At 35.3% G+C, this 21825-nt stretch overlaps 1 protein-coding gene across 1 annotated transcript; it reads right to left on the reverse strand.

The window, feature by feature from the left end:
- Positions 1-310: 310 nt before the first annotated feature.
- On the reverse strand, positions 311-20739 carry LOC124364935 (transcription initiation factor TFIID subunit 11). The gene is made up of 4 exons (XM_046820768.1): positions 20122-20739; positions 12149-12236; positions 9350-9446; positions 311-542 (listed from the first exon to the last, which is right to left on the reverse strand). The coding sequence occupies exons 1-4, from the start codon at positions 20502-20504 to the stop codon at positions 409-411; spliced, it is 702 nt and encodes a 233-aa protein (XP_046676724.1). The 5' UTR covers positions 20505-20739; the 3' UTR covers positions 311-408.
- Between the last annotated feature and the right edge of the window lie 1086 nt (positions 20740-21825).

Genomic DNA, 21825 nt, shown 5'->3' on the forward strand with positions numbered 1-21825 from the left:
GTGCACGGTCCTCAATACATCTAATATCGTCGGGGAGAGCATTCCAAAGACAACAAGCTTCAAAAGTGAAGGACCTATTAAAAATGATGATCGATGGATTGGAATTGATAGTAATGTGGCTCCCCTTCTTGTAGGTCGTTTACTATTATCAGAGATAAAGTTGAAATTATTAAGTTTATATATAATTTTGTTGGAAATATTATATTTTTATGTTTAGTAAACACAAAAGTAGTTCAGTATAATTGATGGCGACTTAAGATAGTTTAAAGAAATCAACAGGTAAGCACAATAAAGTAAAAATAACAAAATGTAATTCTTAAATATTGTGAGTAAACTCACATTTTTATTTACAGTAACCCAAAAAACTCCTTGACGAAAGTTGAAAGAAAATATACACAATAAAAAAATCTAAGGTCCTTGAAAAACTTTGCGTGTTCTACTGATGGGAGTGCCTGAGCGTTTGCGCAGTCGACGCACAGCTTCACGCAGGTGTTTGGGTTGCACAGGTCCTGTCTCCCCCATTGACTCCATGACATCCAGAGCTTAACAACAAAATATATATGTTAATAAATATAAATACAATGTGAACTGATACATAACAGCTGTTAACACTTTCAGCTGAAATTCATCAAACAGGCAGAAACATCTGTTTAAATTATTAAATGTAAACAATGAAAATATTAAATTATTGTAAAGTGCTTGATCAGTAGTGTAATGCAGATTGTAAAAACAATTATCTAATTTTAAGACTATTATTATCTAATTCTAAATTTAAGTTACACCAATTATTTAATAGTTGCATCTAATTTAATAGAAATATTATTAAACGCTGTTATAAAAAGTTATGAATGTTTGCACATAAGCTTCCTTGACATTGTGTAAGGCATATTTACTGTAGTTAAAAAAAGCAAATGTTAACATACTCTTCCTCTTATACCAGAAGCATATGCCCTTATACATATTTCTTGATCAGTGAAAACATCAAATTCAATTCAGCACCAGATATTAATCTAAGTTGGATTCCAAAACCAACATAATTCAATTGTGGAACCGTAAAATAAATTAGACCGGGAGTGAATTTAAACGACCGGAACAGACTCTTATTGACCACAGAGACGTTTTAGTTGTAAGATATACTTTCGTCGTTGAGACAATAATGTAACTATAACACTTGATATGTCTTAGACCGGAGGTAGATTACAAGTGCTGGTAGTAGACACTTTTTGTCCCAATGAGATCTTGAAAACCAACATACTGTATGTATATACTATTTTATAGATCAAGTAAATAAATTAGACCGGAAGTGAATTTAATCAGGCGGACCTGACTCTTTTATACAGCAGTAACATTTAAGAAGTAACAAGTTATATATTTTCTTCATCGGAACAAAGAGGCAAACTATAACTGTCACATGAAAAATTTTTGATCCAATGTAAATTAAAAGAGCCGAAAAAAGACGCTTTATGACCGAAGTTGGTTTTCATTGGTATATATTTTCTTGATTGGAGCACAAGGCAAACTCTACAATGATATTCGAAGTAAGAAAGTGAATTTAATTAAGGAGACGGAACTTGATTCTTTATAACCAAATTAGTTTATTGAGACTTATCTATGTAAAGGAAGTGTCCTGAATCATGTATCAATGAAGGAATGACTTTTCTCTACATCAGGGCTGATGATCAAGTTTACATACATTTTATTTATGAAAAGTGTTATGTTTGTACTAATTAACAGTACTTATGCCGGGAGCGGGTGAATCGAAATAAAGGACACTTTTACATTTCTTAAAACACGGCCACACGAGGGTGGTGTGGCAAGCACTGTTACATAAGTACTGTTATTTAGAACAAACATAACAAATGGCGACGAGGTCGGTTAAATTTACAAACCGGGCAATGCAACTGTTCGATTGTGCCGCGTAGTGTAAATTTCGGACAACACGTGTAAATGTCGGATGACGAAGTGGATTTAGCGCCGTTACTACACAATATCAAACTGCCAGGCAACACAAAAATGTCGGGAATAATCGGCGGAATCGGTGAATACGATCAAAATAGTGAGACGTGGTCGTCTTATATCGAGCGCTTTGAACTATTCATCGAGTGCAACAATATTAAGGAGGAGAAAAAGGTTAGCACGTTATTAACTGTTGCCGGTGTAAAAACGTACAGTCTATTACGGGATTTATGCACGCCCAATAAGCCGTCTACAAAAAGTTTTGACGCATTAGTATCTTTGATTCAAGATCACTTGTATCCAAAACCATCGTTCATAGCCGAGAGGTACAAGTTCAGCAAGAGGATTCAGCACGAAGGCGAATCAGCAGCAGACTACATCGCCCAGTTAAGAAAGATGTCCACCCATTGTGAATTTGGGGCAGTTTTAAACGATTACCTGCGAGATCGTTTAGTCTCCGGAATTAGAAATGAAGCAACAAAACAAAAACTGTTAGGAGAATCCAGCTTGACATTTGACCAAGCAGTTAAAATCATCACGTCAGCAGAAGCCGCTGAGAAGAATGCAGCAGCCTTGGCGATCAACGGAAGCCGCAACGCCGAGCGACTACAAAAGATGACAGCTCATCACCGCAGTGTAACAGCTGGGAGCAGAGCATCGGCGGGTGCCGGCGGCGCTACCACACCTGGAAGTCACCACCACAACCCCCAAAAGCAGCGCTTCGCACGACTACAAAGTGCAGTGTCCGTGTTGTGGTAATGTGGGCCATTTGCGCCATCAGTGTCGATTGTTTGGTGTTACGTGTAACGCGTGTGGAAAAAAGAATCACATTGCTAAGGTTTGTCGATCAAAGGGTAAACCCCAAAACCAACAATCTAAGTTTAAACACTTTAAAAATAAAAATGATAGTAGACATAATTATGTAGAAGAAGTATTTAGTCAAAACACTGATAGTAATGTTGAACCTGAAAGCTATGAGGAAGATATTTCAAATTTATTTAAAATGAATGAAAGGGAAGTTGAGCACATTAAAGTTAGTCCGGTTAAATTAGAATTAATAATTAAGGGTAAGCCAATCTATTTTGAGGCTGATACAGGCGCGTCAGTAAGCGTGTGCAGCGAGAAATTTTACAAAGAAAACCTTTATAGTTGTAAATTATTGCCCACTGACTTATCTCTAAGTTCGTATACGAATGAACCTATAGTTCCGTTAGGGAAAATTGAAGTGGATGTTCAATATCAAGGAGTTAGCAAATTTCTTGAATTGTTTGTAATCAAGAAAGGAGCTCACCCTCTCATAGGACGAAATTGGCTTCAAAGTCTCGGTGTGGAAATATCTTTCAAAAATAAAATATTTGGCATAAGCAATAAAGACAGTAATCCGGATGTTACGAGTAAACATTGCATTGAATTAACTAAAGATTTGATCAAAGAATTTCTGGAAGTTTTCAGTGACAAATTAGGTCAATACAAAGGTGAACCAGTTAAATTAAAGTTAAAACCTGATGCCACACCAAGGTATTTTAAGCCACGGTCCATTCCCTTTTCACTTAAAACTAAAGTCGAAAAAGAACTAGAAAGGTTAACTGAGGAAAAAGTACTTGTTCCAGTAAAAAGTAGTGACTGGGGCACTCCCATTGTTCCAGTAATAAAACCAGACGGAGGAATACACATTTGCGGAGATTTTAAAGTTACCTTAAATCCATGTTTAGAAGTTGAAAAGTACCCTATCCCCAGAATAGATGAAATGTTTACTTGTTTACAGAAAGGCGAGAAATTCAGTAAAATAGATTTATGCCAAGCTTATATGCAGCTAGAGTTAGATGAAGAATCTAAGAAATTATGCACTATCAGTACCCATAAAGGGTTATTCAGTTATCAAAGAATGCCGTTCGGAATTTCTTCCGCAACGAGTATATTTCAGTACAGAATCGAACAGTGTTTACAAGACTTGTCCAATGTTGTTGTATTTTTAGACAATATATTGATTACAGATGTAAACGATGATCTACACTATCAAAAACTTAGGGAAGTTTGAAAGCGCCTAAGCGAAAATGGTCTCACAGTAAAAAAGAATAAATGCACATTTTTTGCACCTAAAGTGGAGTATTTAGGTTTCTGTATTGACAAAGAAGGTTTGCACACTTCCGAATCTAAGGTAGAAGCAATTAGGAATGCTCCCATACCTAAAACAGTGACAGAGGTCAAAGCTTTAGTAGGTCTAATTAATTACTACTCAAAGTTCATACCACATTGTTCCACCATACTAAGTCCCATGTACAGTCTTCTTAAGAAGGACACACCTTTTAATTTTGATAAGAATTGTATCGCAGCTTTTGACAAAGTAAAAGAGTTACTTTCAAACGCACCAATTTTGGCGCATTATGACACTAATTTGCCTTTGAAGTTAGCCGTAGATGCTAGTTCAGTTGGCTTGGGAGCCGTCCTAAGTGTTATCTCACCAGGTGGTATAGAGAAACCAATAGCCTATCAGTCACGCACACTCTCACAAGCTGAGCGGAACTATTCACAGATAGAGAAAGAAGCTCTGGCTATCGTATTTGCAGTCAAAAAGTTTAATCAATACTTGTACGGTCGGAAATTTATTTTGTACACTGATCACAAACCTCTTTTAAGTATCTTTGGAAATAAAAAAGGGTTACCTATCTTTGCTGCCGGCTGTATGCAAAGATATGCTTTGTTCCTGTCCGGTTACGAATTTGACATTCAATACGTAAAGACGGAACTAAATAATGCAGATATGTTGTCTAGATTGCCTTTAAGTGTCAATCACAACAATGCTACTGATGAGTTTGCGTGGCAAGGTACATATTTACATTGTATTCAAGAAAGCTCATTACCTTTGACTTTTGAACATGTAAAATCAGATACACAGAAAGATCCAGTTTTAAGAAAAGTGTATGGCTACATTATACACGGTTGGCCTAATGTCATTCCTGAGGGAAGCGAAGAGCTTACTCCGTATTTCCAGAGACAGAACGAACTGACAGTTGAATTTGGAGTAATTATGTGGGGTTATAAAGTAGTCGTACCAGTAACTTTAAGGGATTATGTACTTAAAGAGCTTCATTCTAGTCATTTAGGTATTGTGAAAATGAAATCGGTAGCACGCAGCTACGTCTGGTGGAACGGTATTGATGAACAGATCACAAATATGGCTAACAGTTGTTCTTCCTGTCTCCGGGAACGGAACAACCCGTCAAAGAGTCAATTACATGTTTGGCACTATCCTCCCGCTCCCTGGGAACGTATTCATGTGGACTACCTAGGACCTTTTAAAAATAAAATGTATTTAATCGTCATTGGCGCTCACTCAAAATGGTTAGAAGTAGGCGAAGTTAGTTCAACTTCCGCTAAACTAGCTATAAGTTTTCTAAGAGAGCTATTTAGTCGCTTTGGTCTACCTGTTAATTTACATTCTGACAATGGACCACCCTTTACCTCATCGGAGTTCAAACAGTTCATGGAAATGAACGGTATAAAACATACTTTCAGTCCTGTGTATCATCCAAAAAGTAATGGCCAAGCAGAAAACAGCGTGAAATTTGCTAAAGACAAATTAAAGCGAGCATTTCATGACAATGCAGAAGCTAGCGTAGCCTTGAGTAGGATATTGTTTGACTACCGTAACTCTGTACATAGTACTACCAATGAAACACCAAGCAAATTAATGTTTGGCAGGAAACTGCGCACCCGGTTGGATCTATTGAGACCAAACATTACCCAGTTTGTAAATAAGAAACAAGAGGAGAGCAAAAATAGTTTTAATAAAAATATTACTAGGGTAGTTTATCCAGGTCAAACTGTATTAATGCGAGATTACAGGTCAAACAACAAATGGTTGCAAGGTATTGTAAATAAACAAATCAGTCCGACTGTTATGTATGAAATAGAGTTAAATTCTGGCATTGTAATGAAACGTCACATAGATCAACTGATCGGTCTGAGTGACAGTTCTCTAGACAGAGACTCGAGTGCAGTAGCAGAAACTGTACCGAGAAACGTGACAACCCCTACTTCCGCAAGCGCAGACGTAGACTTGGCAGCGCCGCAATACCAATCGCAGTGTAACTCTCCCCCTGCACATGACGTAAATCGATCGCCAGTTGGCATGGCAACCACTACGGCGAGTGGTGGAAGGTCATTCTCTTCCCCCTCTACCCCGCACCGTACTACACCTGTATCAGCGCGCGTAAAATCAGCTGTTCTTGACAGCACCTGTCAAAGTCGGATGCGACGCTATCCTGAGCGCACTAGAAAACCTGTAAATAAACTTGACTTATAATAAAGATGTACTTATTCAGTAATGGTTGTGTATTATGTTATATTATGTGTTTTTCTTTTTATTATATTGTGGTTTTATCAAGCGTTTATTTGAATTTAAACTTGTTTAGTGTTTACTTTTTGTCAACTTGTTGTTAATTATAGAATCATGTCAGATCAGTACCTTATCAATTATTACTTTAAGTATCAAGAGGAAGCATTCAAACTATTGAAGGACAATTAATTTTTAAATTTGATTTGTTTTTAATTTCTGAATTTAATAGGGAGGAAATTGTTATATATGAATATTCTTTGTATCATTATCTAGTAAGTTTAGATATATTTGCAAAATGTGCACCTCACCCCATATGACGTAATGTGTCGGCTGTTTTAATCGTATGATTTTGAATAAACGGCATTGGCTACTCGAGATCACCTGACCCCCCTCTCCTTTGGTCACTGCCTCGTCCGAGCATTCCTTGAGCCGGGAGTCAGTCAACTCCCAGTCTCGCTTGCCACACCACCCCTCGTGTGGCCGTGTTTTAAGAAATGTAAAAGTGTCCTTTATTTCGATTCACCCGCCCCCGGCATAAGTACTGTTATTTAGAACAAACATAACAAAAAGAATCTTTCATAAAGTAATGAATTGTTCTATGTAAACATTATAATTACAACACAATCATATGTTTAGTTAATTTAAGTACCTTTTGAAAAGTATTGCTATTTATAGTCTTGAAAGCACAGAGTAAGCATAAAAGTAACATGGACGCCAACATAATATATACCTATGATAAGCTTAATTCCATTCCTGAACTGCACAGAATGCAGTATATCATTATGCACTTTATCGCCATTAATTGCTATTGTCCTCGGTTTAAGGATTCCTCCACACTGGCCTAAAATAGTTCAATTGTTACTCAAATTGAATTAACGAAAAATTAAATCGTCGGAGCAATTTAATAAATTATCATGGTATGTTGGAGGGAAATTAAAACAAAAACTGTTTCACTCTACGACTTCAGGGTTCAAAAACACTGTTTTAAAAAACTCAACTGAGTGACTATCAATTATCTCAGGAGCGTTTGAAATGTCATAGAAAAATCATACATGCATAGAATGTGTCCTGTTTTCAGTAGGAAATTGAATGTGAAGCCGCGGGTAACTGCTAGTATATATATATATATATATATATATATATATAGCTGTATTATATATATTATATATATAATGTATGTATTATATATTATATATATACATATATATATATATACACACACACACACACACACACACACACAGTCTCCCACAAATAGGTTTAAATGTTTGATTTTATATTACTTGCCCATTTATGCAACGAACATTTTTAAACTATTGCTTTTGACAACATTACAAGAAAATTAAAGCTCCCTAACAATTGTAGAAACAAAATGATGACATATTAAAAAGTTTACCATTTGGCTTCCTATAAAAATTCATTTCTTGAATTACCTGATTACTTTATTACTGCGTTGCAGTTATAAAGAACACCTGTTTAATAACGCTTGTTGTTGAAAACAGCTGTTTGAATGAAGAATATTGCTTGTGGTATAAAAACATAACCTAACATCCTCCATTACAGTTTTACTGATATTGAAGTTCGAAAAATTTCTTTTAATGCTGAACAAAAAGTGAAGTGTTGTGCGTAGGCTATTACTTATGGTAACATTGTGGAAGCAATTAGACAATTTCAGGTTACCAACCCAGGAGTTGAACCGCCTAGCAATCCAACAATAACTAAATGGAAAAATCTTTTGTTAGAAACTGGAAGGGTCGTAAAAAAGTACTCTAGAGGATTAAATGAGAGAAGAGAAGTACTAGTATGCGCATCAATGCTCTGCTCTCCAGGTAAACCGAAATCACTAAGGAAGTTTGAACTTGAAACTGGTGTTCCAAAGTCTTCAGTACAGAGAATAATTAAGAAAAAAACAAAATTAAATTTATAAAATTCACCTAGTCCATAATCCTCTTGAAGATGATCCGTCAGGATTGAGTGGAATTTTGTTATCATACTTTCATGACCTAGATCCTAACTGGCATACTCAAATTGTTTTTTCAGACGAGTCCACTTTCTACCGCAATAGTGCTGTAAATAGGCATAATTGTTATTATTAAAACACCAGTAATCCAAACATTCTTTTCTTGAACAGACTCTACTCAAATCAAAATAAAAAATTACTGTTTGTGTAGCTGTCAGTTGTAATGAGGTGCTATCTTACAACATTTCAGGCAGTACAATGACTGGGGATAGGTATGAACAAGTTTTAAATGAACAAGTCTTGCCTCATTTTAAGGTTCCAAAAATGGATCAAGCAATCTTCCAACAAGATGGTGCTCCTCCTCATTCCACAAACCCTGTCAAGCGATTACTACATGACAACCTTCATGGCCGTTGGATTTGTTGTGGAAGTGATTTGTTAGATTGGCCACCCTGATCCCCAGATTTAACTGTGTGATTTCTTTCTATGGGGGTTACTTAAAGGAACAAATTTGTACTCGTAGCTTCAATAATGATGAGGAATTAAAAAAACCAATTAAAGAGGAACTTCTCCATATATTGCAGAATTTCTTTGTAAGAGCTTACGATTCATTTGTTAAACACTGTTATCAGTGTGTCGCTTTGGATGGATTAGAGTTAGAATAATTATGGACTGTAATTGTAGATTTTTCAATAGGCTATGTTCTCATTTTCTGATTGAAATGCTTTATTTCTCTAGGATATGACAATAAATAATGTTACAAAACCAAAAATACTGTTTTTTACTATAAAAAAAAATAGTTTTTCAAAATGCCACCATTTTGTTTCAACAATTGCTAGAGAGCTGAAAAATGTTCACAGAATACTTTTAAAACCTATTTAATGAATTGTGAGTTTGAAAATGTTCGGTGCATAAATGGGCAATTAACATAAAATCAAACGTTTAAACCTCTTCGTTGGACACTCGGTATGTGTATATAAAACACTTACTATTATCTTTATCAGTATACAATATATTACGTGGAGTTCTCCAATTTACTTACAAATAATGACAACTTACTTGGTTATAATTTTACTTAAACTAATATAACTTACCTTCTTCAACAACTTCTCCAACAAACACTTTGGCAATACCAGACATAGCGATCACAACATTCTGTGATACTGAGACTCCAGTGATTGTCTGCATCAGCTAAAATACATGTAAAACAAAATTTAAATGATAAAATTTTATTTTTGGACATGAGAGATGATAATTTTGTTTTAAACATAGACAAGAAATATAACACAAGGGCTTTGCAGAATCTAATAGGCATTTATAATAATAAAGAAATAATTAAATGAAAATCCAAATTTTATTATATCTACATACATTTTTTAAATTGTACATTTTAAAGCCTTTTTATTATATTGCCTTTCAAATTAAGGCTCTTTATCATACCATTCATTGCACAGTTCGGATAAAAGAACACAAAGAAAACAATATAAGGGTTAACAGAAAATTAAGAAACTGCACATCATTGTCGGTCGAAAGACCATCGTATTAATTGGGATGATGCTAAAATATTATATTGGGAACCTAATTTTTTTGAAAGCAAACTAATTAAGGAGCCATATATTAAATTGGCAAACTAACTAATTAGTCAACTATCAGTTGAAATTAGTCCACTTGGTTGCGAATTCTGAAAAAAGGACTAACAATAAAATCTAAAGTATCAAACAGATTAGAGATTTGGAATAAGCCAATGCGGAGTCACAGTATTATTTTATGAAGTTTAAATCTCAAATAAATCAATAATAAATAGAATCCTACTCCTGTCCCTCCTTTTTTGCCGCTATCTTGTTTCTGCTGTGACAATTGCTATTTACTATTGGCCTGTATTCTATAGTTCAGTTTTAATAATTAGTGTTTAGTGTTTATTCAAGTGCATGTTTTAGAGTTAGTGTGCACGGAATAGATACACAACATGACTGTTGTGATTTCTGACATATATGCGTGACAACGCTCGAGTATGTCATGTTTACTTTAACCTAGATTGTAGTCATGCATTAGTTTAGTCATATACCTGAACATGAGATCAGTTGCAGATCCCAAAACATAATGGTACTGATTGTATTGTATCACTGAACAATGACAAATGTCCAGAAAAATCCGGTTTCCTTCACAATCCTTCTTCCATTGTCAAAAACAAACTTCAAGCTAAGTTTAAACTTGGTACAACTGACCTTTCAAATGCCTTGACTAAGTTATTTCACCAGCCTAGCATGCAATTCCTTTCCGTTATTGTGACCGGTTAAACTCTTTTTAAATTTACAACTGTGTTGTTATTAACCTAGCGAAAAATAAAACTGTTCTGTAATGCCTATAACATCTCCTACACATTGAGTAGATGTACGCATGAAAATACATTAACATTTCAGTTGTCACAAAATCTACTTCTTCTGACTGAGCTGGAAGAACTACTTATATTATGGCTTGAAGTAACCTCCAACTTGAAGGTCAGCTAATGTATATTCTGGAACGAGGTATAAAAATACATTAACAATATTTCAGTTGTTACAAAATCTATCTACTTCTCCCGACTGAGCTGGAAGGACTACAAATATGGTTTGAAGTGACCTCCAACTTGAAGGTTAGCTAATGTATATTCTGGAACGAGATAGCCTAGAATGCAGATATGATGCTTTTTTTCTATTTTGAAATATTACTTACATATACTTATTAGTTGAATATACTTATTCATTGAAATAAGTTATTATACTATATAGTAAACTTAAATGTATGAAAATTCTATGCTGTTACTGTTTTAAATACTTTTAAGATGGTGCATATAAAAGAGCTAGTTGCTCTATAGATCAAGAGCATCTACCACATAAACCACTATTTGGTTGCTAAATTACTTAAGCTTCTACAGTACTTGTGTTTGCTTTATTTTTAAATATTGCAGAAAAAGAGCCATCCAATGAAACGATTTTCCAGAGCTACAAACTCTATTACAGTTTGCCAAGACATGAGTGATTACGTTACAATTTTATGAAATATTTTTGTGGTTTGTAGGGCCTGTGTTTGAAAAACGTAAGCGTTTTAAAATGCATTCAAAATTAAGCCGTCTTTAAAACAATGGAAGTGGTTTACTGAGGGAAGATTTAAATTGCACATCAACACAAAGCATTAATCTGTACATTTTAAGTTGTCCAATAGAAACATCTTTTTAAAAGTCCATATATAACAAATTTCTTTCTAACAAAAAGCATTGTCAAAAATGTACAAAAAAAAAGCTAGACTATTTTTTATTTGTCACTTTTAAACTAATAAATTAGTGCAACATAAAATGTTTTAGTCGAATAACCATAAAGATTCATGTGTTAAATTGTTGATTTCATCTACTTCACTATGAATTTTAAGTTAGGAGCATATGCCAAACTGCTTTGAACCACATGCAACACTGTTTTGATCCTTTCCACCTTCTTCTAAATTTTAATGTTATTTGTTATATTAAGATTCAAATTCATTAGCCTCAATGTTAACAAATTCATAACATAATTTTCAGTAAAGCATACTTTACTACCTGAATTTACTGGAAAGGAATTTATAGTTTATGTGGTGCACATAAGAAGCTCAAAGATGCGAAATTAATTCAGCCAGCAGTGAATGTAGTATATGAGATCACATAGAAATCTTTGAACAATTCTTAATACATTTACATTTTCTATTTTTAATTTTACTTTTCACCTGCCAAATTATCAATTTTCAATTAATTTACTACCTTATCAATCATCTATCTGTCGGATGAAATCTTACTAATAGAGGTGATGTAAAATGTTGTTTTATTACAGCAAGGATATGAGTTAGATTTATATATAAAATAAAATCTACTTATACACCCTCCTTACCCTTTTAATGGCAGCCTTTGGAAAAGCAGACCTCCTGTACATTTCATATCTGTCTAGTTGAGCTTCTGTGAAATTAGATACCAAGACTCTGAAATCATAGTTTGTTATATAAGTCATAATGGACTATTATTTATATATAGCATCTTATTTCTAAATAATATTTTAAGGTTAAATCTTATATAATTACAGAATTGTAGTTCCTTGAATAAAAATTTACAATAAACATTCCATCAAAAGTAATAGAGAGTGGTTTTTGTTATTTAACACTCTATCTTTTCACCTAACTAAGTTTAAGGCCATAGTTAAATTAAATTTAATATGAAAACTAGCATATTCAGCATTAATTTGCCAGCCATTCACTGACCGTGGCCTGTCATCATAATGTTTAGTTTTTAAATGAACTATTTCACATCATATTGATTTAAGTAATAATTTAATTATAAATAGCAAAAGTTTGTCAGCGTCTGATAATACGTACTAGAAAAAAAAAAAAAAAAATCAAATTGTTTTTATAATGGTGTAAAGATAGTTTGAGCAGTATAGCAGGTCAATAATATCTAAAATAAAACTGGCAGTAAGATGTGAGGTAGTATTTTGAGCGGCGATAAAAACTCAATCCAGTGCTTTAAAAATGTGTGGTATGCCAAATAAAATATTTCTACTCTGAGCATTTCATGTTTCCTCAAAATATACTGAACAATAGGCAAGAAATACTCTGCACCTTAAATAAGTTGACAGTTGTTCACTTCAATTAAAAAAGTATATAATACAAAGCAAAACACATTCTAATTAGTTTTCTTATTAAAGTCTACCTTAGTAGTAATTAAATTCTGAAATTTTAAACTTTTGTATAAAAGTATATTGGCATGAAGATAAGCATTAATGGAAGTCTAGTTTCTTTTTCATTTGTATTAGAATAAATTATAAACATTAGTTACATAATGTTTCTTAGGTAAAAGACGAGTTGGAAAAGACCTGAATAGAAAAATTTGTATTCTTCATAGACAGTGTAGTTCTTTTTTTACGTAATATGTGTTAATCAGAGACAAGATAAAATGTGTAAAAGTGCTAATTTGATACCAAACTATAGAAGTAAAGGGTTATACTCAAATATCGGCGCCATAACAAACCTGTTAAAGGTGAAATATTGGAACAATATTTTTTGTTTTTACATGATGTGTGTAGTAGGCTAGTTAATGAAATCAAAATATAATTAGAAAAATCTTCATATGCACAAAACTAATTAAAAATACAGCAAACTATATAAAAAATTATCAAATAATTGTTAGTTGATTTTATGTAAAATCAAAATATTTTTAAAAGTTGCAATAATTATTTTCAAATGAATCGAACACTTAAACATTGGATACTTTGATAAAGGGTGATTTTTTTATTGGTGTGGTTTTTAAATTGACACCACTATTAAACACAACAATTAAATTTGAATAAAACAGCTGATCTTTGTTTATTATCTTATGTCATTTCGATATTTGTATTGTCTAGTGCGTATTATTGTATAGTAACCATGAACAGACTTACAAAAGAAAGAGCGTTTGCGAATAGTGCAAATTTATTTTGAAAACCGCAGTTCAGTTCGGGCAACTTACCGAGCTCTTCGACCGATTTACGGACCTCATAATCGTCTATCAGAGTCAGGTATTCGAGCTTTGGTTAATCGTTTTCGTAATACCCACACTCTTGTTGACAAGCATCGGCAGAGACGCCGCACAGTAAGGACCGAAGAGGCTGTTGATGCTGTTGCTCATAGTGTTGAAGAGGATCCAAGTGTGTTGATTCGTCATCGTGCGCAGCAATTAGCGATCTGCTACTCAACTCTATGGAATATTTTACGGAAGGATCTACGCCTATATCCATACAAGATTCAGTTGGTGCAAGAACTGAAACGAGTAGACTATCGCAAGCGTCTTGATTTCGTTGAATGGGCTCAACATAAGATAACACGTAACCCAGCTATTGTATAGTAACCATGAACAGACTTACAAAAGAAGAGCGTTTGCGAATAGTGCAAATTTATTTTGAAAACCGCAGTTCAGTTCGGGCAACTTACCGAGCTCTTCGTCCGATTTACAGACCTCATAATCGTCTATCAGAGTCAGGTATTCGAGCTTTGGTTAATCGTTTTCGTAATACCCACAGTCTTGTTGACAAGCATCGGCAGAGACGCCGCACAGTAAGGACCGAAGAGGCTGTTGATGCTGTTGCTCATAGTGTTGAAGAGGATCCAAGTGTGTCGATTCGTCATCGTGCGCAGCAATTAGCGATCTGCTACTCAACTCTATGGAATATTTTACGGAAGGATCTACGCCTATATCCATACAAGATTCAGTTGGTGCAAGAACTGAAACGATTAGACTATCGCAAGCGTCTTGATTTCGTTGAATGGGCTCAACATAAGATAACACGTGACCCAGCTTTCGCAGGCAAGATTTTTTTCAGTGATGAGGCTCATTTCTGGTTATGCGGCTTTGTCAACAAACAGAATTGTCGGATTTGGAGTGATGAAAACCCAAAAGAATTTGTTGGTATGCCCCTTCATCCACAAAAACTTACCGTTTGGTGCGCCATTTGGGCAGGTGGTGTTATTGGCCCTTATTTTTTTAAAGACAATTCTGGCCAGACTGTTACGGTAAATGGTCAACGCTATCGGGCAATGTTATGGGACTTTTTCTTTCCCGAGCTAAACGAACTTGAAGTGGATTTAGAAAATGTCTGGTTCCAACAAGATGGCGCGACGTGCCACACGGCAAACGACACAATTGGCCTCTTGGCAAAAACATTTGGTGAACGTATCATCTCATTTAGAGGTAGTGTCAACTGGCCCCCACGGTCATGTGATATCACGCCAACAGACTACTTTCTGTGGGGATATGTTAAGTCTCAAGTATACGCTGACAAGCCACAAACTTTAAATGACTTGGAAGTTAACATTCGTCGAGTTATTGGCGGAATTCAACCACAGCTGCTGGAAAGAGTATTCGAAAATTGGACTTCTCGATTGGGCTTTCTACGCGAACGAAATGGAGCCCATATGCCAGAAATCATTTTTAAACGTTAATGTCATGACACTGTAGTTCAAATAAATGCATTTTTATGTCAATGCAGGTTGTTTTTCATTTTTTTATTTAGTTTTAAAAACCGCATCAATAAAAAAATTACCTTTTATTATTCAGAGGTCACTCTGACCTATTTGTTATTAGGCTATATAAGTAGGTAAATTCATACGCACATATTATAATGGAAAAATTTAATGTTAACATTTACGAGAACTGATCTGAGCTTGATTTTAGGTATTACCTTGAGGAATGTTTATATTTATTCACCAGAAGTGCAGGGTGGTGCCGACTGAAGCCCAGACTGATAAACAGGGGCATTTCCGATCAGCACATTCCCAATCACATTCCAGATCGTTCAACTTTTCCGATGACAGACCATGCTGGACAATCTAGAAAGTGATCTGAGGTTGGAAAAATACTGATCGGAAATGCCCCTGGCCATCAGTGCAGGCTTTGACGCCACTCCACACTTCAGGTGAAAAAAGAAAAACACTCCTCATGATAGTACCAAAATTCAAGCTCACATCACTTGAGTGCTCGTCAAGATTTACTTTAACTTTGGTACTACTAGTAACATATTTATGAGAACCTAATCTAAACCTACTTATATCTCATAATAACAAGTAGTGGATAATGACAGAGGGACCTTCGGATAATACAAAAGTACCAAACATTGCTGAAATAGTGAGGCTCAATGTTAGGTAGTATGGATGTCATGTTTGACCTGCCTGCTACTTATTGCTGAAACTGCTCTTATCTAGCTACACTTGCCGGTCGCCAGATGCCCTGTCTCTTTCTTTTTTAGATCTGTGACTATGAACTTTCTTATTGCTCAGCAGCAATAGTGATGGCTTTCAGACAATTAATTTTCATGAGCTATGCTATCAAAATACAAAATGTAAAAGAATGTATCAGGTCCTCCTGGGGAAATTCACCACCCTTGTCCAAACTACCAAAGATGGCACATCGCTCCCTTGCTATTGAAGGGCAATCAAAGAGCAGGTACTCAGCAGTTTCATCCTGTTCATCACACATTCTACAGAGCGGATCCTCCTGAAGGATGCCGATTCTGTGAAGATGCTTCCTCAGGTGACCATGTCCCGTGATAAGACCAATAACCCGAGAAGACATTGATCTATTTAATGAGAGAAGGTCCGACGCCACTCTGGAGGAAGGCGACTGTAATACCATTCTGCTCATTCTCAAGCCCGGATGCAACCTCCACCTTCTCTCATGACAGCCCTAAAGGATTCACACCTTGGAACACAGCAGAACGGTTCAGGGCCCATCATAATTGATGCTGAGCCCTGGTTGACCAGGGCATCAGCTCTTTTGTTCCCAGGGTTTCCCCGATGACCAGGGACCCAACAAATGGTCACATTGTTGAATCTGGCAAGGGAGGAAACGGCTTGATAGCAATCCCAAACTAGTTTGGATTTGATCACACAAGAGTCCAGCGCCATCAGTGCTGCCTGACTGTCCGTGAAAATATTAATCGGCTTGCTCCTATATCGCAGACAAAGATTCTCACGAGCACATTCCATAATGGCTGTGACCTCCGCTTGAAAAACTGTCGGATACGGACCCATAGGGACCACCAGCTCCTTACATGGTCTCACTCCCACAATTCCAGCACCTGTGCCGCTTTTTGTTTTAGAGCCGTCTGTGAACCATTCAAGCATTAATTTGTTAGAAACAATCAATACATTCAATAAAAACAACCGAATAATGAATGTAGGCCGCTTATTAAAGTTTACCCTATTTAGAGATGAATCTTTATAGAAGTAAACCACATTTACCATACTTTTCTACATTTATGGGCTACAGCAGGGGTGCCCAACCGTTTTTACTCAAGGGCCACATTGTAAACCCTTTATGGCCAGGCGGGCCAACATCCCAGGGGATTTGGAACCCAAACAAAACGTATTTCCCGGGGTTTGTTCCAGAAATCTTGTGCAAAGTATGAGTTTTAAGGTTATTTGGCCCTTGTTTCCTGATTATTGTAATTTCTTATTATTTATTAGTTGTTAGGTAAAGGTTTATAATATATTATGTTTTTAGGTTCTTTTAGTAGAAATAAATATAAACCCAGATTTTTGGATGTTTGCTCTAATTCTGAGGGAACAATAAAAAATTCATCAATAAATTGAATACATTGATTTAAATTAATCCTACTAGGATACTAGGACATACAAATTACGTGGCGAGTGGTGACCTTGAGTTGGGTAGGGGTTACGTCGCCGCACCGCGCGCTGTGCCGTGCTTTATGCGCGCTCTATTCGCCAGCCGGCAGCCACCACCGTAGTCAGTGAAATCTGTCTGCAACTACTTTACTTCTTTCAACACTCATACTCCAACAAATGAATACGGCTCGTTCTACGTGAAATCGGCTGGACTGCTTGGTTCTCAAAATTTGTATTTATTCAATATTTCAAATGCTTGTAAACAAATTTGGTTGTTTTGGCAACAAGGCGGGCCACATAAAACTGACTCGCGGGCCGGATTCGGCCCGCGGGCCGTAGGTTGGGCAGCCCTGGGCTACAGTATACCAACACAATTGGATTATGTTTATCGATACTATCAAATATGACATTTGACCTATAAATATTTATAAGTAATCATTGCCAGCTTTCTTTCTTTAGACTAATGACATCATTACCAGCTGTTGTTATTTCGTAGAAGGCTAGTGATGACAGGCACAATGGCGATGAATATGCAGATTATTGGCTCAAAATAATTTTATAAACACTGAGCAACGTTTTAAATGGTTACAAGACTATATATATATGGTAATTCTAAGCAATATATGGGTCAACCTCGATTTTTCTCATATTAAAATATAATGTTCCAATAGTCAATTAGAAAACGAAATGACTAGAATTTCTTGCCGGAAAGCAGTTATAGGGAGCAGGCAACCGCCAGACGGTCATATATTGCTTAGAGTTACCTATTAGTGATCAGGGGCACTGACGTGATCTGGGCTTCAAATTTGGAACTACTCGAGTTAATTTCTTTCCTAAAAGAGCAAGCAGCGCGAAGCGCTGCGCAGCGGGCTGGCATCGTGCGTGAACCTTTTTTTTATTAAAAATTTCTGATAAATTGTTATTATATATTACAATATAATGTAGGTAATGTATGTAAAACAATTTTAAACACATAATTACATGCTGGAAAGCAAAGTAAACCAATATAATCCGCCCAATACAAAATCTCCGTAAAAATCTGGTAAAGGAATCTGTGTCATTCCTTTGGCCTGAATCAATTCAGTATAGACCAAGATCACGCACGATGCTTGCTTGCCCGCTGCGCAGCGCTTCGCGCTGCTTGCTCTTTTAGAAAAAAAATTAACTCGAGTAGTTCCAAATTTGAAGCCCAGATAACGTCAGTGCCCCTGATCACTAATAGGTAATTCTCGCGGTTGCCTGCTCCCTATAACTGCTTTCCGGCAAGAAATTCTAGTCATTTCCTTTTCTAATTGACTATTGGAACATTATATTGTAATATGAGAAAAATCGAGGTTGACCCATATATTGCTTAGAATTACCATATATATAACCTTGCTCCTTTAAATCTGAATCGTCCAGATTGTATTGACGGGATGAAAACTAGAATTATTAAAGTTGAAAATACAAGAAAAGTAAAAACAAACATGACGTATCTAAAAACGATCTTGAGAAGACAATTTTTTAACATTTTAAATTTGGTATTATGAATATAATGAAAATCATGTACTATTGTAGTTGAGATCAAACAAACTATGACTTTGAATTATTAATGAATGTACTTTTGACAGCATCAGGACCTGAAAATGCCATTTTAGATTGGCTACAGTAATCGTTAGTACTATGTTGCTTAAATCAGAAACAAATACATTTATTTTACATATAAAAGTATAGCTTCACCATAATATGATTTTAAAAGAATAAACTTAATTCAGTTAACTCAAAATAAATTCAATGTTAAATTGTGTTTGAAATATATTTAAAATTAAAATCATGTGTTTCGTTACTGACTAATGGCAGCAAGAACATTTCTCCTTGAAAACACATCAGGTAATTAAATGTTATTGTTTTGTTGTAATTATATGAATGATATATTATATTTTAATTTGTAAATTATATTAATATTTATACGTTAATTTATAAGATTAAAAACAAGCAAAACCATATTGTTCTTTGAAATATCTATTATGTTATTTTGTCCAACATTTTGTTTTTAGTCTTTTGACAGTTTGCTTTCAGTCGATTGGACAGTCATGAAGGTATCAATTTACAATAACGTGACCATGGAAAGGTATGTTCATTTTTTTTTCCTGAAAACAATAGTGAAGAAAAAATTCGTCGGCAACGAAAATCAAAGGAGTTACGATTTTTTGAAATCCTCTGAAAACTCTGTTTTTGACAGTACCTCTGGCAATTTTACTGAAATGATGACGTTAATCCTGTCAACGATGCCTGCCCGCTGCGCACTGCTTGCTCTTTTAGAAAAAAAATTAACTCGAGCTTGCAAAAGTCGAATCTCAGATCACGTGATGCCCCTGATCCTTAACCCTCCAAGTGTTGTTCGACAAAATTTTGTCGGTTATTTCCCATTCTTAATGCAATAATGCCTGAAAGGCATAAATATAATACAATGATATACTTTCCCCCCAGTTTATATGCACCTGTGATAATAATACTTGGCTATAAATGCCCAACCCATGAAAAAAAGTCCATTTTTCATGGTCACGGTATTGTAAATAAATACCGTCATGAATATCAATGATTCGAATCATTTGATAATCATAATCCGATTGTGTTGGTGGCTGCTTATTATACTGCAGCCCATGAACTTAAGACAAGACTTCTTCAAGATAAGGTCACTTTAACTTAAAGTTCTTACTACCTAAGATAAACTTACTGCATTTTTTCTCTTTCTTCTTCTTCAAGTTCCTTTTTACTCTTTACTTCCTTCTTTTTATCACCATTCTTATCGTTTTGGGAGGCATCCTTGTTAGAGTCATAGTCACCTAAAATATAACTACCACCACCAAGGAGAGTTTCTTGGATGTTGTTAATTTCTTCTCCTCGAGCTTGAGATGATGATGATTCATCAATATTATCAATTGGCTCACTTTTCACTTCACACTCAACTGAACCTTCATCTGAGCCATAGTCACTTTGCCGTTCTTCAAAACTTGAAGTAGGTGGCAAATAACTATAATCATCAGATGCGCTCCTGTCACCGACAACAACCTGACTGTCACTCATCCCAATGTACTCTTTATCAAATATGCTATCCATTTTCACTTGTAACTAAGTCACTAACCTATAATGGATATGAACCTTACTATCTTCAGACTGTTCAGAGATTTCTGATGTTAAATTGAGATATTACATTTCAAATTTAAACATATAATTACTTTACTACGAGATAGTATCAGAATTTTATATTTTCTGTTACTTATTATTTAATATGAACACCACCAACATCAAGTCACAACAAAATATACAAAACTCACTTTCTCTTATTACTGTTTATTTGATTTATTTGTAGGCCTATTCTTTTTTTCTTTCGTCCTGCTGTCTACATTTCACTACTACCAGTGTCGCCAAAGGCAGCAGCATAGTTACCCAGAGCTGAGCTTAAACCAACCAGCAAGCTATTAGAACTATGCATATATAGACATACAAATAATTATATAAAGTAGTGGAAACTCAAATAATACGATCATAAAGTAATTAATTCAGCTAAAATTATTTACACAAAATATGATAATCTTTAGTGAAGACTAATAACACATTTTCGAACTAGGAAAGAAGCCAAATGTACAACCTCATTCTGAGGAGAAAGTCAGAGGTGCCCTTCCGCTAGTTTTCTGTTATTTCTCCTTTTTTTATTTTATTTATTTATTTAATTTCCAACGGTAACCCATTTTTACAATTGATTATATTGTGGTAGAGATAGCATGCTTGAACAAAATATATAAAAGTAATTAACAATGTTTTTATAAATAACAAAGATACTAATAATAACATGAGTAGAGTAACAGTATAAACTATAGACAGTAACAAGTAACAGATAATAAAGTATGAAGTAAGATAACAACAGATCAACAGTGCAATTTCGATATGAGAACGGAACATATTAAAGAAAAATCAAACAGTCGAGCTTAACAACAGTAGTAATAAATAACAAATGGCAATAAACAAAAATATTAAGTACAACAACAGAGAACAACGCAGAACAACAAGAACTATTAAATAAGCTATAGGAGTATTCACATTATGTCTGTGGTGGAAAGATTATTTGTCTTAGGCACTTCTTGAAGGCAGCCGGAGTGGTGCTGAAGAAGTCCACCTCACCGGAGACTTCGTTACCCTCCCTCCCCAGATGAGGAATACAACTGTGATGACTGTAGAGTGTGGGCATGGCTCTCCTAGAGAAGATGTCCCGAGAGCGAGTGTTTCCTGGCAGCCGAAATTCCAGTAGTGCAAGTAGCTGAGGACAGTCAATTACCCCGTTCACCAGTTTGTGCAGCAACGAGAGGTCAGCCAATTTTCTTCTTGCCCGCAAGGAAGGAAGGCCAAAATCCTTTCTCAAGCGCTCAACCGGAACGTCCAG

The sequence above is a fragment of the Homalodisca vitripennis genome, chromosome 1 (genome assembly GCF_021130785.1).
Source record: "Homalodisca vitripennis isolate AUS2020 chromosome 1, UT_GWSS_2.1, whole genome shotgun sequence".
Classification (NCBI taxonomy): Eukaryota; Metazoa; Arthropoda; class Insecta; order Hemiptera; family Cicadellidae; genus Homalodisca; species Homalodisca vitripennis.